This window comes from Ambystoma mexicanum, chromosome 3p (assembly GCF_040938575.1).
Source record: "Ambystoma mexicanum isolate Mex_15411 chromosome 3p, UKY_AmexF1_1, whole genome shotgun sequence".
Lineage (NCBI taxonomy): Eukaryota > Metazoa > Chordata > Amphibia > Caudata > Ambystomatidae > Ambystoma > Ambystoma mexicanum.
The window spans coordinates 647,551,314-647,567,098 of record NC_090925.1 but is presented as its reverse complement, the minus strand read 5'-3'; the positions used below and the strand labels follow the sequence as shown (position 1 = coordinate 647,567,098).

The following is a 15,785-nucleotide window of genomic DNA, read 5'->3' as shown; positions in this document are numbered from 1 at the left end:
GTTGTTGTGAGCCGAACTGCTGGCCCCTATGTATAAAAGTGGGATCCATAACCTGAACAACTACAGGCTCAGAACAGTTTGGCAAGTCATTTTGATTTGGATATTTCAAATCCACTGCAATGTGTGCTATTCCGCTAAAAAATACAAATTCTATTTTTATGCATTGATTAAAAGAATTCCAAAATTATTTCTCGTTTTTCAAAATGACTAATCATTATGAATGAGTATTTGGCAGAAGATTGGGCTTTATTTTAACAACGTATACATACTGTTCTAAATGATTGTTTTTTTCGGTATGTTTAAATCTTGGTTTAACCAATATATATATTTTTGAGATTTATTTTAAGATAGCATATCACATACCCATGCACTTATGAAATACAGTTGAAGGAGAGGATTTTTCTGGAGAAAACAAAACGTATACCACAGTCTAAAGTTTGGTCCGGATACCAAAGTTGGAAGCCATTTAGCCAAAACAAGTCGACTTTTGATGTACAAATGAATCTGTGGTAAAGTTTTTATTTTTTACTTTAGGATTACAATTGATGTTAATAGGCTGTTTTGTGTATTTTTGGTTATAAATCACATTTTTTAGGTGCATCTTTAATAAAATACAAATAGACTGCTACATTTATGTTTAATTTCCTTTTTTTAGATTTGAATTTTACGCATAAATTCTTGGATTGCTTGTAATGTACATGAAGATCAGTACATACACATGCTATTTAAATAGATTTGTTTGTATTTTTGTATTTGAACGGCAAAAGGCGCTTCTGCACAGAGATTTTGAAGTTTGTGACCTGACAACTGTACACAAGAGTGTGGAAAAGTTAACAAGGGCAGGCAATCGATTCAGAATAGACATGTTTTCAAGTTTTCGTGGAAGGAAGGCAACTTGTTGATTTTGCGAATGCCACTGAGTAGAGAGTTTCAAAGTTTAGCCACCAAGACTACCCTGGATCTTCTCAATGCCCTATACCATGTGTTTAATCATTCTTCGTGGACTCGATAACAAATGTCTCTTACATCAGTGTTTACGGTACTATGGAGCGGAATCAAAAGGGCCTTGTGAGCCAGGATAAGCAGCTTGAAAGAGATTCTGCTCTTTATAGGCAACCAGTGCGGTCTTCAAAATATGTATGAAACTAGGGATGGTGGTAACTACTCTAGCTAGAATGTTCTGAAGCACTTGCAGTGGTGGATAGAAGGTTCGAGCAGACCAGCATGGAGAGAATCGCAATAAACAAGTCTAGATTCCCCAACAGCTCATGCGATAATTGCACAATGCTGTGTGGGTAGACGAGTTATGATCTAAGTATCATAAAATAAAAAAGTTTGTATTCTTTAATATTTGGTTTATTTGAGGGAGCTCAGAAAGTGAAGAGGCGTAAGTCATGGCTAGCATTTTAACTTTGATAAGGAGTCCTGCATGAGTAATGTCTGGGCATGTATTCAAGGATTTGGAAAGAGAAAATGGGGAGGCTAAGAGGAGAATGTCTGCTTTGCTTTGATTCAGACCCACTAATTCTGGGCCATCTATCGCTCTACAGAGCTAGAAATCGATTGGATCACATTGACATTGGAACGCAAGTGTCCAAAAAGGTGAAAAATAATCTGTGTGTTATTCTCATAATTTTGGAAAATAGTGTGTAGGTTCTTTAAAAGGTCACGGAATAGGAGAGGCATAAGAAACTTGCCTGACTCCATATTTGGCAAGTTCGGGGTGAACACAAATTAATTCGCTACAGTGTTCGATTGCTCAGGAAAGACGATAACCATTTCAAAGAATTCTCAGAAGCTAAGGCCGCGTCTCTAAAATACTGACAGAGCAAAATGTGATGGATGGTTTATAACCACCTGTGTATTTTTAGTGAATTGTTTTGTTGCTGCTCACAAGAGAGCTCATAATCCACTGACCTCCATGCCCGTCGCTCAGACCTCAACGTTGTATCCTGATGATGGCTACGACGGCTGGCACACATCATCTGAGAAGAACTCTGTGCCCATCAGGTCATCCATGTTGAAAGTTGACAATAGTTAATAAGTGGGACTGTATGAGTGAGAATGAAAAAGTGGGAGTGTCTAGGTGTGAGGGTGATTGAGTGGGTCATGGTGTATGCATAAATAATAGAGCACTGTCTAAGGATGGAGGGTCACAGAACTTCAAAATGGTGTTTCCTCAACACTCCAGGCTATCACCAAATGATTGTCATTTCCTGAGCAAAGGGGTGTATCCCACTCAAGTAGACTAACATAGCTGATGGACAGAAGACCCCAGATGAGTGTGGGCACATTGCCATAGCCCATGTTTCAATCAATTGCTTCCACCGGAATACCCATTGTCCCCAAAGTACATTACCAAGTGCATCCACTCAGCAAAACCCCACTTCAGTACTTGTCAAGGTTTTGGCATCCGACTGCAGAGCGCCTGTTGAGATTCGACGTAGGAATTATATCTACACATGAACCTTATTAATCAGACTGGAGCCCAAGCAATGTAGTGAATTTCTGCCCCCCTTCCTGACATGGTACATACTTAAAGGAAGAGATAGGCCGCAAAAGTGTGTCAAAGGCTGAGACAGAGCACAGATACACGGGCGGAGGTGGAAGACCACTCTGTTGCTTGGAAACTTACTTAGTTACTATCTCCAGTCTTGCACAGTCCAGTTAAACATCTGTACTTACCCTTTATGCTGAACAGGAGAGAGTGATCTTTTCCAGGGATTTGGAGACCCGTTCTGGATCACCGGGTTAAAAAGACCAGAAATGATAGGAATTATGGTAATGCCGACTCCTACTGCTGGCTATTTCCAGATAGGCTGCTTTGCACGAACCGCGGCCTGCATGGAAATGCAGCATTTGCTTATCGTGCATGCATAGGGAGAGGCAGGTGGAGGTGGCGCCTGACCCGCAAATAGTAAGGAGGGAGACGTGGGTGGCAGAAGGCAGAGTTTTGCTGGAGGGTCATGAGGTGAGGGAGGAAGGTTGCAGTAGTGGGACGGGAAGGAAAGGGGTTTAGTGGGAGATCGGGGATTGCGTGGGTGACCCCAGAACAAGAGAAAGGTGTGGGTTGGGGGAAGTGAGAGGCTGATGGAAAGGGTCTGAGAGGGTGTCCCAGACACAAGATGAGGGCCACAGGGGAGCCGGTGCATGAAACGTCATTCCCTGCAACACCACGGCTGGACCCGGTAAAGAGGGCTTCGACAAAACTGACCTGAGGAAAATCCACCTGCTGAGTAAAGGAGACACATCTGTAGGCATGGACAGTTCAGAAGACACATCTCCAGGTTCAGTGGTTGGCTAAGGCGTCGGAAATGGGGGGTCATGGCCATGCCTCTGTTGCAGCTCTTCAGGGGTGCTGCCCTTCTGGAACATATGTCTAATCCTCCCAAATTCTGCATATATCCAAATGGCAAATAATGGATAAACAAATCCCTGGGATGAATTTGTCATTGGTACAGTCTTACTCTGATTTAGAGATCTTCACAATAAAGTAGAAGAAAACAGCAAAAATACATGGAAAATATCAGCAGCTCACCTCATTTCTCTAGACTCCAAAAATCGTTCATGTGCGGTATCCCACTGAGAAACACTTCAGGCCACTATAACAAAGCGCACTGAATGCCTCGACATTGTGACTCACCTGAGCACGTGCGTGGACCCGTTGATGGTGGTGGTAGAGCAGGGCACGGTCTGGCCCAGGATGGAGGGCCTTCGGTACCGCTCGTCCCCGCAGCACAAGATGATCAGAAAGGCACGTCTGAAGGATTTGTTCAAGAAGGCATAGAGAAAAGGGTTCAGGCCCGAGTTGATGTAGCCCAGCCACAAGAAGGCTGTCCAGAGCTGCTCTGGTACGCTGTAGTTTACGAAAGGGTCCACCACATTGGTGACGAAGAACGGGGCCCAGCATAGGCAGAAGCAGCCCATGATAATGCACAGGGTCTTGGCGGCTTTGGTCTCGGTCTTCATGCGATGGCTGTTGTGCTGGTCTGGATGGTGGTGCCGGTGATCGGCGGGTGCACCGGCCCGTTGGAGCATGCCAATCTGCCGAGCATGCTCCCGGGCTGTGATATAGATGCGGTAGTAGGCCAGAACCATGAGGAAGAAGGGGATGTAGAAGGCCACAACCGAACATGTGATGGCGTAGGGCTTATTGACCATGAAGATGCAGCTTGTTGAGTTGGACTCTTTGCTGTGCTTCCTCTCGTCTATCTGAAAAGGAGACAAGACAACAAGGCTTGGTATGTGCCTTATTTTCTCATTAATTTATCAATCCTTTTTCTTAAGTAAAGTCTAGTTTAGGAGTTGGAGTGCTGAACAGGAACAGTTTGCATTTTTAAGATCTTACTCCAGTCAACCTTAAGCTTTGCATCGGATACTATCCTAGGAAATGTGCCCTCTCCAGATGTACGCTGCAGATTAGAGAGCAGCATTTATGAAGCATGTCATACAACTAAAAAATACCCACTGATCTTACAATCAATAATCAATTGACAGGTGCTCTTCTGTAGAATTTCTTGCATCAGTGAGCATTATTTCTGAGCTATATGTGGCACAGATATGTTCACATGAGGCATGCCCTCCACCTCTGTGCTTGTGAGCAATCAGCAATCTGCCAATGCTATTTAGGGATTCATATGATTTTAAAGTAATTATTCCCCTTAATGCATGGAAATGCCAAAGGAACATGCCCTTGGTGCATTGAACCATCCATTGGTTACATGCAGTATACAACCCCAAATAAATAAACACCAGAGCAATATGTCATGGTTACGTCTGTACTCTCTGACATAGATCTTTGACTGCCACTGTTCTGCTCCTTTTAATCCCCTTTCACTTCCATCTTCACCCTCTGCCCTCATGTTTCTATCGTTTGGGCCAAAGCCCCAGTGAATCTGGGTTCTGATGTGTCGGTAAGAAGCAAATAGCATAATGTAACATCATTGTGCCTCCTTCCCTTTCCTGTCTGCTCTTGGCCGTTCCATCACTCTTCTGTACCCTTCGCTGTTCCACCTTGTCCTTCCTTCTCCCCTCTTCTCTCCTTCCCCATCACACTTCTCCCACCCCCTCTGCAGTGCTTTGGAATGGTCATAGGGCAGACTGAGCCCTAAGTAACCAACATAACATAACATAACATAACATAACATAACATTATTCCATGCTGTTCCCTCCTTCCTTGCCCTGTTGCCTCATGCCCGCTCTTGTGTTGCTGTGAAGGATCAACTTTCCGAGGCACCAGTGGTGCAGGGATGAACATCGGTTTCTAAACCATCAATCAGCCCCACACCTCAAGTACACCTCTAGTACACCAGAAAGTATTCAAACAGATCAGAAACACAAGCAAATTATAAACCTCCCTGTCCAATTGTGCTAACATGGACGGAACGGCAGGCTTATCTCTGCAAGGTTGTGAATCATTGGGTAGTTGAAACACAGCGAAAATACAATTATTACTCAATGATAAAAGTCACTGTCCAGTCAAGGTTGTATGCAAATATCTACTTTATTATTCCTAAAACAGACAGTTCTAGCACACTACAAATATGACCCACCCTGTAATAGAATGCGGAGGACAGACAGTTTCAAGAAGGGAAAGGGATGCACTCTGAGTACTAAGAGGAGGGTAGTCAGTAAAGTAATTAATCACAATAGTTCAAGGATACTTTGTTTCAGCAAAAAGAGAGTAATGGGTCGTAAAGTTGTTTGTAGATATTTTTTATTTTTTATTTAATTTGTTATATTGCGCTACACGCCCGCATAAAACAAAACAAACTTACAACACAAACGAAGGGGAAAGGAACAAAGCAACGTCCATAATCAGCAAAGTCAGCAATACTGTGGAGCAGCAAAGTCAACATCTGACTTCAGATTAGGGCAAACTGTTGATAGGTCATTATATATGGAAAAAAAGGACAGCAGATTACTTTCGACACACCCCACCAGTATGCAGTCCCTGTTAATCTGGGTACACCATTGATCAATCTTAATCCTTCAACAGATTCCGAGGTCTGATACTCTTACAGCTCCTAGTCCAGTTTTCTGGCGTAACCACGGCAACACATTATTCCTCAAGGCATCCCTAGATTCATGTCCTGCCTGTATCTCTACATATGTGATAACTACATTTCTGGGATCCATCACAATCTTCCTCATGGAATCATCAGCAATTATAATTGGTTTTTTATAACACGCTTAATACCGAAGAGGTTTCTAAGCATTGACCCGGGATTCGAACCTGTGTTGCTCTGTGTCGTCTTGCTTCCAAGACAAGAGGGTTGCCTCTGGGCTATACTACCCATGCCCTAATTAGGGGCATGAAGGTTTTACCAATGCACAGACTCTTAGGGAGGCCATATTAAGGGTCAGTAATATTTTGCTGGACATGGCGTACAGAGACTTGAGCCAAATCTGCTGTTCCATCCCGCAAAGGCAATGTGGGTACTTGTAATTGCTGTCCAGTTGTGCTGGAAGTGTTTAATGACAGGGCTTGCGGGTTGGGTTGCGTTTTTGGCTGTTTCACGAGATTATCATCCGGGAGTTGTGTCATAGTCCTTGATTCAAGAATCGTCTGACTAGAGTTGTCTCTGGTATTCTTGATATTTCTGCCGTTCCCGTTCACTAAGGGTTGGTTGGTGCCTGTGAGGGCCAGATGATTCAATTTACTTTGGGTCGTTTGAGAACTCTGGTTTATTACATTTTGGAGCCACTGAGTTCTCCTGTCCAAGGAGTAATCCGATTGGTAGGATGTATTTGATATCTAGCCAATCACCAACGTCTGAGAAATGTTTACATTGATTGAGTTCACCAATAATTCTTTCCCTTATTTGCAGCCAGTGCGTGGAGCTAATCTGATCTTGTGAGTGAGTTTGTTAGCTTCTTCCCTCCGTCATTCCTAATGACGACTGGAGGGATGGGCCCACATTGACAATCTCTGCACTGTCTATTCTTGACTGAGCAAAAGTCATTTCAACACTCTCAGCTGTGGGTGAATAACAGGCAATGAGAGATGGCAGTGAGTTATCAAAACCTTGGACATTTCCATTAGCTTGTTCTTTGGGGAGCACCCTGTCTCTTCAGATGTATTAATCACTTCCATTGGTAGTTCCCCAGAGGTTGAGGAGGTGACCTGGAGATGGCTAAGATCATCTTCCTCAGCAAGAGAGCATGTTTTCATGTCATGCAATCGCTGCTTCCTTCGGGCACTCAGTGCCAATAATTCAACAAGACGACCATTTTTGGAGTAAGGGGTCATACAAATGGTCGCTGGCAGCATTGACATTTTACTGGCTTTAGCTCTCTTAGTGGGCATCATAAAACAAAAATGAGAACAGTAATCAGCCAAGGTCAGCAAGCCGACTAATCTGTGTACCTAGTATTTCCCCATTACAAAAAAGAAAATAATTTCCTAGGTAAGCACTTATATAACAGCCCCCCCAGCTCTTCTGTCACATCTGGATCTAGATCCTAAACCAGGCTTAGAAGGCATGGAGGTATTACAACCCTTAAACCACAGAGCACCCCCTGCCTCTTACTCTCAGCATGCATCGAGTGTATACCTGCCCATAAAGGCCGTCCACCTCCTGGTATCGGTGTGCCTCACAGAACGGGGAACGGGAAACCCTCTGCCTTTCTGTTTCCACAGACTTCAAGAGGAAGTAAGAAGGAAATCACAAGACGCCACAAGGAACAACAAGACACCATCCTTCTCTCATTTCTGCATACCTTGGGAAGCGTCAGGGCTGGACTTGAAAGTACAGAGGAAAGCACTCTACAGCTTCAAGCCTTGCTGCACTGCAGCCACTTCCAATGCTTCTGGACAGCTGTTGCTATGGAAAATGTCACTAGGCACCTTCTGAGAAGAACCAGGGGCACAGAACCACAATGTACCTTTTGTTTGTAGAAGTTGTTGGTGCTTGACAGGGTCGAGTCGGTTTCAGGGTGCTTTGCAGCTTCTGCAAGAGAGTTCAAGACAGGAGACAGCTGCGGGTATCAGGCGGCAGGCAGGTCTGCGAGCAAGGCTGGAATGATGGTGGCAGGCTGGCCTACATGTCAGCTCGGGGTCAGGAATCATTGTCTCAGTGTCGGTTGGCGGTTCTGCAGCACTGGTCGAGGCATCTCACATTGCGCAAGCGACTGCGGCGTAACAACAGTCAGCGGTGCAATTGGTTGCAGTGGATTTACTGGCTCGAAAATAGCTTTTAAGGCAGACACTGATGTTTGTCGATGCACTCCTCCTATGTTATTCACTGGGCTCATGTCATCCTTTAAGGCGGATGCCCCAAAGATGAGGAGAGTGTTGCAGGCAACGGCCTTTTCCTTGGTTTTTTTCAGAGACTCTCTGGCACTTCCAACCTAGGAAGCTTGCTGCAGATCCTAGCAGGGCACATGTTGTGCTGGCTGGGTACTGGTTCTGGAGCTACTGAAGGTCCTCTGGATTCAGTATCACCCTCTGCTTCATTGGAGATGTTTAGGGGAGGGATCTTGCTTCCCTCTTGGAAGTCCTGGACTTCCTGCACTGACAGAAGATGTAAGGCAGACTGTAACTTCTGCCAGGGTCCAATGCTGAGTTCTCCTTGTTACTCCTTGCAAAGTCTTCAAATGATCTGTTGAAAAGAGGGGCATGCCCCTCTTTTCAAGCCAAATGTCCCCACTAACAATCTCCTGTATGCATGCGGTCATAACTAGAGTGCTTTGCAATAGAAAAGGTAAATGGGTGAACACCTGTGATACTAAGTCCCACCAATCTTACTGTCTGTTGTGGATCAAAGGATCTCTCTAGTTAATTGAGCTCTCTGTGCTTCCTGATTAAAGCAGCAGGTCTCCCTTGAAGCTGCCGCAGGACCAGAGTTTTGCTCTCCACCAAACCACATACTCGTACCTTCTGAATGGGGTCCTGCTGCAGGATGACTACTGTGAACACCTAGGCCCAGACATGACAACTCACTTTCATTGATACTTTAGGCCGGGAGGTGGCTTCAGGTTGACATATTGGATATGACAGGGATGTTGGGGTTTCCATTCTCCGTTGTTTAGCCTTTGTAGTCATGCACCATGTGGGCCTGTTTGAATTCAACTTTGATTAGTATGCAAAGCTGCCACCAGCAGCAGAACCTAGACAAAGGGAAAGGGTGCATCCATGGAGCCTTTGTTAGTTAATTTGGCTGGAATTGGCAGGATGAGGCCCTCCCCCTTCTGAGATGCCTTGATGTACTCTTGGCTGTCATTACCCAAGTAAATATGACAGGGCAGGGAGGACGGTGCACGTAGGCAGTGTCCACCCAGATTACACAGGTCTATGTGTAGGTCGTGCAGTGAACATAGGAAAATGTGTGTGGATTAACCCCACACATTTTCCATAAATTGATCTACCATCATTCAATTTCATTTAAAATTTCAAAAAAGCCCAGTTGAGTGCACACCCACCGTGCGGATGGTATAATTCCTCACAGTTGCACCTCTGCGCTGTGAATTGACTCCATCGTGGCATGAGCAGTACGGAACAACCCATGATATATCATGTTAAATATACATATGAAACATAAATTGTCAAACAGTCTAAGAGGCAGATCATGGACTTTGCTACAGTAGACATTGGACATCACACACTGGATGCGCGGACTTTGCTTCGGCAAGAGATGTTGAGCATTCAGGCTTTTAGTACATTAATGTACTTTGGTGAGGATCAAGACATTAAGCATGTGGGCGGTTTGGGGGTAGTAATATTCCAGGAAGGTGGCATAGGGGAAGCAGAAGGTGTGTGTACATTGGATGGGGGGGCAGGGGTGGAGAACTAAAATGCTTTCAACAGTCACTTGAAATCCCCGGGTCAAAAGGGAAGGGGAAAGGATGTGCTCAGGGATGCCGCAGGCAGGGCTGAGAAAGGGGACTGGGCAAAGGATCCCCTTCTGAGGAGTTCAGAGGTGCCACCCTATACTTAAAAGAAACTCTTTAAACTTTATACTGTAAAGAAAATAGAGTTAATTTTAAAACATGACTGTGCCCCTTACTCTTCAAATTTACCCATGTCTGCGGGGCAGATGGACTGTAGAGCAGAGGTCTGCAACCTTTGGCTCGCCAGTTGTTTTGGACTACAAATCCCATCAGCCCTAGCTTGCATAGTCAATGATGGGGGATCATGGGAGTCATAGTCAAAAGAATTTGGAAAGCCACTGGTTGCAAAGCCCTGCTATAGAGGGATTGGAGAAGTATGTGGATAGATGTGTGCGATGTAGACATTGTGCGGACGAAACACTTGGGCATGCAGGTATGAGGCTATCTCTGGTGCCAATATGCTTCAAAGGTGAATAGAGTCACAGGGCAACATTGGGAGAAAAACTCAAAGGCTGTGCACATATTGGGGGAGGCCTCTCACTCCCCCTTCCCCCATACATTCACGAGTGCCCTCCTCGTGGGCCACCGCACTCACCAAGTCCACGATGCCGATGCTGTTCCAGCCTTGCATGATGGGTAGGAAGGAGATGAAAGTCGGGATGACCCAGCAGCCCCCCAGCATCAGGGTGATACGCAGCGGCGTCATCTTGTTCCTGTAGACCAGGGGCTGGCAGCAGATGGCATAATACCTGGAGTAGGGAAGGAAAAGGTGATGGATTCAGAGAAGCCAGGACATCCAGTACAGGGCATGGTAGCATCTCAAAATGTAGGATTCAATGTTGAGTCATTAAACAGTGTGTCTATTATATGTATTGCTTTAATAAATCATGTGTACATTTCTGTAATAAAATGTGCTGGGATTTTGCTTTATTTTATAAGATGTGACAGAGCTTAGAGATATGTGTGAGTGTTTGCACATTGGACCTTATTACAAGTTTGGTGATATTCTGGCAGCAAATCTGCCGGCATACCACCAAACAGAATTACTGTTACCACCAATTGGTCTGGCGGATTTACTGCAGGATTATAAGTGGTGGTAGGCGAGTTAGTTCCCATTAATTGGAGTCGATAGGACTCCATGGGGCATTTGGGCAGAATTATCGCTTGTGGAATTACTGTTGGTGGTAATTCCATTGATTTTGCCGAGATTTGACAGTATGGTGGAGAATCTACCTCCAGCCTCTTGCTAGAGGTTTTGCCTCAACCTTACTTCCAAACTTGTAGTTGGGCGGTGCAGTATTGCAGCAGTAATTCAGCAGCAATTGAATTACCGCCACATTACTGGTGATTTTTGCAGCAACGGCCAACTTGTAATGAGACCCGTAAGCCTCCTGTTCCTGCAACATAAACAAGCCTTCGCCTAATGTAAAAAAAGGGGGTTTGCAAGAAAACCTGATTCACCTTTTTGTTATGAGGCTGAACACTCTGGGTGTACACCACACACGTTGTATGACTGGGCTTAGACTAAAGTGTAACTCATAGACGGAGTTCCAACATTTAAATAGGCTCTGTACAGCTATTGTGTGATTAATCAAATTCCGGGGTACAAGTGGTCCAGGGGGTGAATATTGGTTTCTAAAGCATCAATCCACCCCACAACTCTAATACACAAGAATGGATCTGAACAGATTGTATTAAACAAGCATACATTTAAAATGATAAAACTCCTTGTCCAATTTTGGTAACGTGGATGGAACAACAGGCTTCATTGGTTATTTGCAAGACAGTTAAAATACAATAATTACCCTGTGCAGTAGCACCTGGAGCTTTCCAAATGCCAGATGGGATTACCAATAAACAATCGCATACCCAAATAACCAGACAGACTCAAGGAATATGGCAAAATATTACTATATTATCAGCTCAAATAAAGTAGGGAAACCTGGTGAACAAACAAATGGCAGCTCACACACTCTCTGTGATATTTCGAATATACAAAAGCTTTATACTTCGATGTACGTCAGCTAGGACGTCATCCTATGTGGCAAATAGTAAAAACCAATTGGGTAGAGGGACTGGTTAAGAGAACACATATGTATATATTGTTTAGGCGTTATTAACATAATTGGCTGCCCCTCATCTGGTAGGCACACCTTGCACTACATCTAAATATGTATGATTGAGATTACTAGCAGAATAACAACGGCAGATTGGTTTCTGCAACATTGTATAGTACACTGCTACATAGGCCCTTGTGTTTGGTTGGCACTCACACCCAAACTTGGACTTTCGGCAAGTTAGCGGCACGAGAGTAAAACAAAACCCAGGTGTGGGGAACAACGTCAGACTACTACCCACTGGGTCAATTAGCATATCATCTCTCATAAATTAAGCCCGAGCCAAGGATTCTTCTTTGTTATGTTACGTTATGTTGATTTATACAGCGAAAAGCTACCACGCAAGGCAGTCTCCAGGCGCTCCTGTAATTGACCTTAATGATTGTTCTCTTCTCTAGGAATTTTAAGGGAGTGTAGGTACATCACAATCTTCAGTTAGAGCTTAATGAATAGGCCTTATTTTCGAGTCTTGAATCACGTGTGAGTAGACCACGATTTTCTCAATTTCGACCTTTTATTTGATGCTATTTAATTCAATTATATTGGGTGCTTTTACTCCTCTTGTCCTCTGGAGACTTGATTGTTCCATCTCTCATACCCTTTCTGCATCTTTAATTGTTTAATAATTGGCATTGCAAATGTTTTATTCTTTACTTAATCTAAGATAAATATGTCATGCATACATAGATTATCCTCTTTGACTCCCCTTCTGCCTTGCAATTATTTCTTGATGTGGCATCCTTGATCCCAGGCCAAAGGATATTCTTTGTTCTTTGCACAAAGCTGTTTTCCAGCACCTTTTAGCTCTGCAGCCTTTGTTTGGATCTGAGGTAGTTTGTCATTCTTAACTCGAGTCCAACTTCCATCTGTTTCTTCATGGCCACCCAAATTGCATAATATTTTCGTCTGCAGCAAGCATCTATATGTCTTATCTACCTTGCGTTTATGCAAATGTACATTTATTGATCCTCTTCTCACTTATCTTCTCAATGAATATGATTTCTTCGTCTATTCATACATGTTTCTCTTATTACTTCAATTACATATTTATTTGTCAAGTATTTGCAAATAGGATCAGTGCATCCTCGTGCCTTCTGTTCATGACAACACTTTGCTCTAGTCAGATTTCTCTTATAGCTCTTCTATGTCCAATTGTGTATGCAGACACACTTCCACCACGTCAGTGTGTGGGTACATTTGATATGGTTGTCTAAGTGCATTACGTCTCTCGTATCTTCGATGCGGGTTAGGCACCTGGCTTGTGCTTGGTTTCGGGTTCAGAGACCTTCTGGCACTCCCTGTTCGGGGAGCTTGCTGCAGAGCCTAGCAGGGTACGCTGTGTGCTGGCTGGGTAATGGTTCTGAAGTGTCTGGAGGGTCTTATGAGTTATTTTCTCCCTCTGCTTCCTTTAAGGGGAGGAATCTTGCTTCCCACTTTGGATGTTCCTGGCCTGCCTTCCCTGGCGGAAGATGTATGGCAGACTGAACCTTGAGCCAGGGTCCAAGGACGAGTTCTTCTTCATGCTTGAAGTGAAGTCTTCAGATGTTCTACTGAAAGAGGGGCTCCAACCCTCTCTTAAAGCCAAGTGGGTCACAGTGAGCCTACTTTCGTGGACCAATCCTGTGGTCCCTACCAACACTTTTCTGTATAGCTGAGGTCATAACGTGAGAACTTTGCAACAGGAACACGTTAGGGGGTCCTACATGAACAAGGGGTGTCCCAGAACCAATATGACTGAACACATCTCTCAACAGAAAGAGTTCTGGGCTCACTCCCCTGTTATTCTAGGTCCCACCGACCTTCTTGTCTGCTGTGCTCAAAGAGACTCTCTGGTTAATGGTTCTCCCTGCGTGCTTCCTTTTTAAAGTAGTTCTCCCTTGAAGATGCTAAGAGACCAGACTCTCTGGCTGCTGCAACCCACATTCTTCTATCTTATGAATAGGGTTCCCCTAGTGTGGGTTGTCTACTGAAACAATAGACTCAGACATGTCAGTTCAATGTCATTGATACTGAGAGGCGCAAGCTGGCTTCAGGGTGACACAGTTAAATATGAAGGGTTTGTTGGGTTTCCTGTCACTTTTGTTATTGTCTGCAGCTAGGCCCCATGGCGGCCAATTTGAAGTACCCTCTATTGGTATGTTAATCACTGCCACCAACTGATGGGCTAACAAAGGAGCAGGGCAGTTCCATGGTGCCGTTGTCAGTTAATCAGCTTGTCCATGACAGGGGGAAACGTTTCTCCCCTCTACTTGGTTTGACATCATGCTCTCCGCTACAGTAATTTGTTGTGGTGTGAGCATAGGAAAATGCATGTGGATTAGCCCCTCACATTTTCCTGGGGCAGGTCTACCATCATCAATGTACTTACACATATCAAAAAAGCGCAGGCGAACCCACACCATCCATGCAGATGGTCAAATCCCTCACAGATTGAAAAAAGATTTGATGAGCTGGAGCTAAAAACAACCCCTGCATATCACAGATCCCCCACTTCGCAGGAGCTACATCTGAGAAACGAGGAGCTACAATGCAGTGTGCTGCAACTTTGACTTCCACATGAGATGCAAACTATAACTCTGATACACAATACATGGGACTGCACACTTTAACATTCTGGCTGATAAACCATAATGTTTTTTTTATTTTTAGTCACTGCCATATATCACTGAATTACACATGTTTTAGAAATATGTTTACAATTTTTGAGCGGCGGTCGAGTGTGAACAGAAGCTACCTCCCATCTGACAAACTCTGCTTTGAGAGCCTTCTCTGTGCCAGTTTGCCTCTTTGACTCCTTGGCCTCTCAACCATATGTACCACAGGCTTGGACGCCACGGGTGAGAGCATGCAGTGTCCACCTCTCCACAGCTGTGGAGAGAAGAGGTTAAGCGAGGAGCATGTGGTTGGTTTTGTGGTAGTAATGGCCAGGCAAGGTGGGATAGTGGATGCATAAGGTGTGCGTGCGTTGCATGGGGTGCCGGGGCGGAGAACTAAAAGGCCTCCAAAAGACCATGGAAATGCCCGGGACAAAAGGGAAAGAGTGTGCTCTGGGATCCCGCGTGCAGGGCTGAGAAAGGGGACTCGGTAAAGGAGTCCATTCTGAGGGATTCAGAGGGGGCACCCCACAATTAAAGCAAACGCTTGAACATTCATGCCTTAAAGAAAATTGAGGTAATGGAAAAACATTAATGTGTGCCTTATTCTTACAATTCAAGCTCTTGTGGGTGCATCTACACCTTCCAACAAAAAACAATCATATCCCTGAATGTGATATGAATATCCAAGTGATTGCGATTCTCATAAAATAATGTGGCAACTCAAAACGGTAAATAAGAACTACTAGAATTCTTGATCAATACAGCTTTAGCGCCCTTGTTCATATTAAAGAAATTCTGAATAACAACTACCTGTTTGTTTAAACATTTAATTGGAATATTACTTACAACCAAAATTTCGAAATTCTTCCAATGAATCCTCAATTTGGTGTTTTCGTAGTAAATTATTGATCATCGCGCATGGTTTTCTCGATACATTTAATTTGTATTTCATTAATACTTGGAAGTTCTTACAATTAATCATTTCCTTGGTGATTTCATCTTGAGTCAATAATCCTTGTTAATTTGCCTATGTTTTCCTCGTGATTGGTGCCTCATCGGTACTCTAAGATGATTTAACATATGAGTCTAATACGACTCATCAGTTGTTCAAATTGTGATACATTCTCCAGTATTGCCTCCTTGCTAAGGCTAACTTTACCTTAACTATGCCGCAGGACAACTCAGAAGGTTGACCCCTCGCTGCTGTGCGAGTGGGATCTATTGGTAGCAGTTTTGAATT

At 44.1% G+C, this 15,785-nt stretch overlaps 1 protein-coding gene across 5 annotated transcripts in view; it reads right to left on the bottom strand.

Moving 5' to 3' along the window:
* Positions 1–15,785, bottom strand: part of HTR4 (5-hydroxytryptamine receptor 4) — a 1,746,991-nt gene that overhangs the window by 680,395 nt on the left and 1,050,811 nt on the right. For all 5 annotated transcript variants that reach the window (XM_069651422.1, XM_069651420.1, XM_069651421.1 and 2 more), the window contains 2 exons: positions 10,427–10,580; positions 3,644–4,212 (listed from right to left, as the gene is read on the bottom strand). In XM_069651422.1, coding sequence (XP_069507523.1) covers positions 3,644–4,212; positions 10,427–10,580 — 723 coding nt within the window. The remainder of the gene's footprint in view (positions 1–3,643; positions 4,213–10,426; positions 10,581–15,785) is intronic.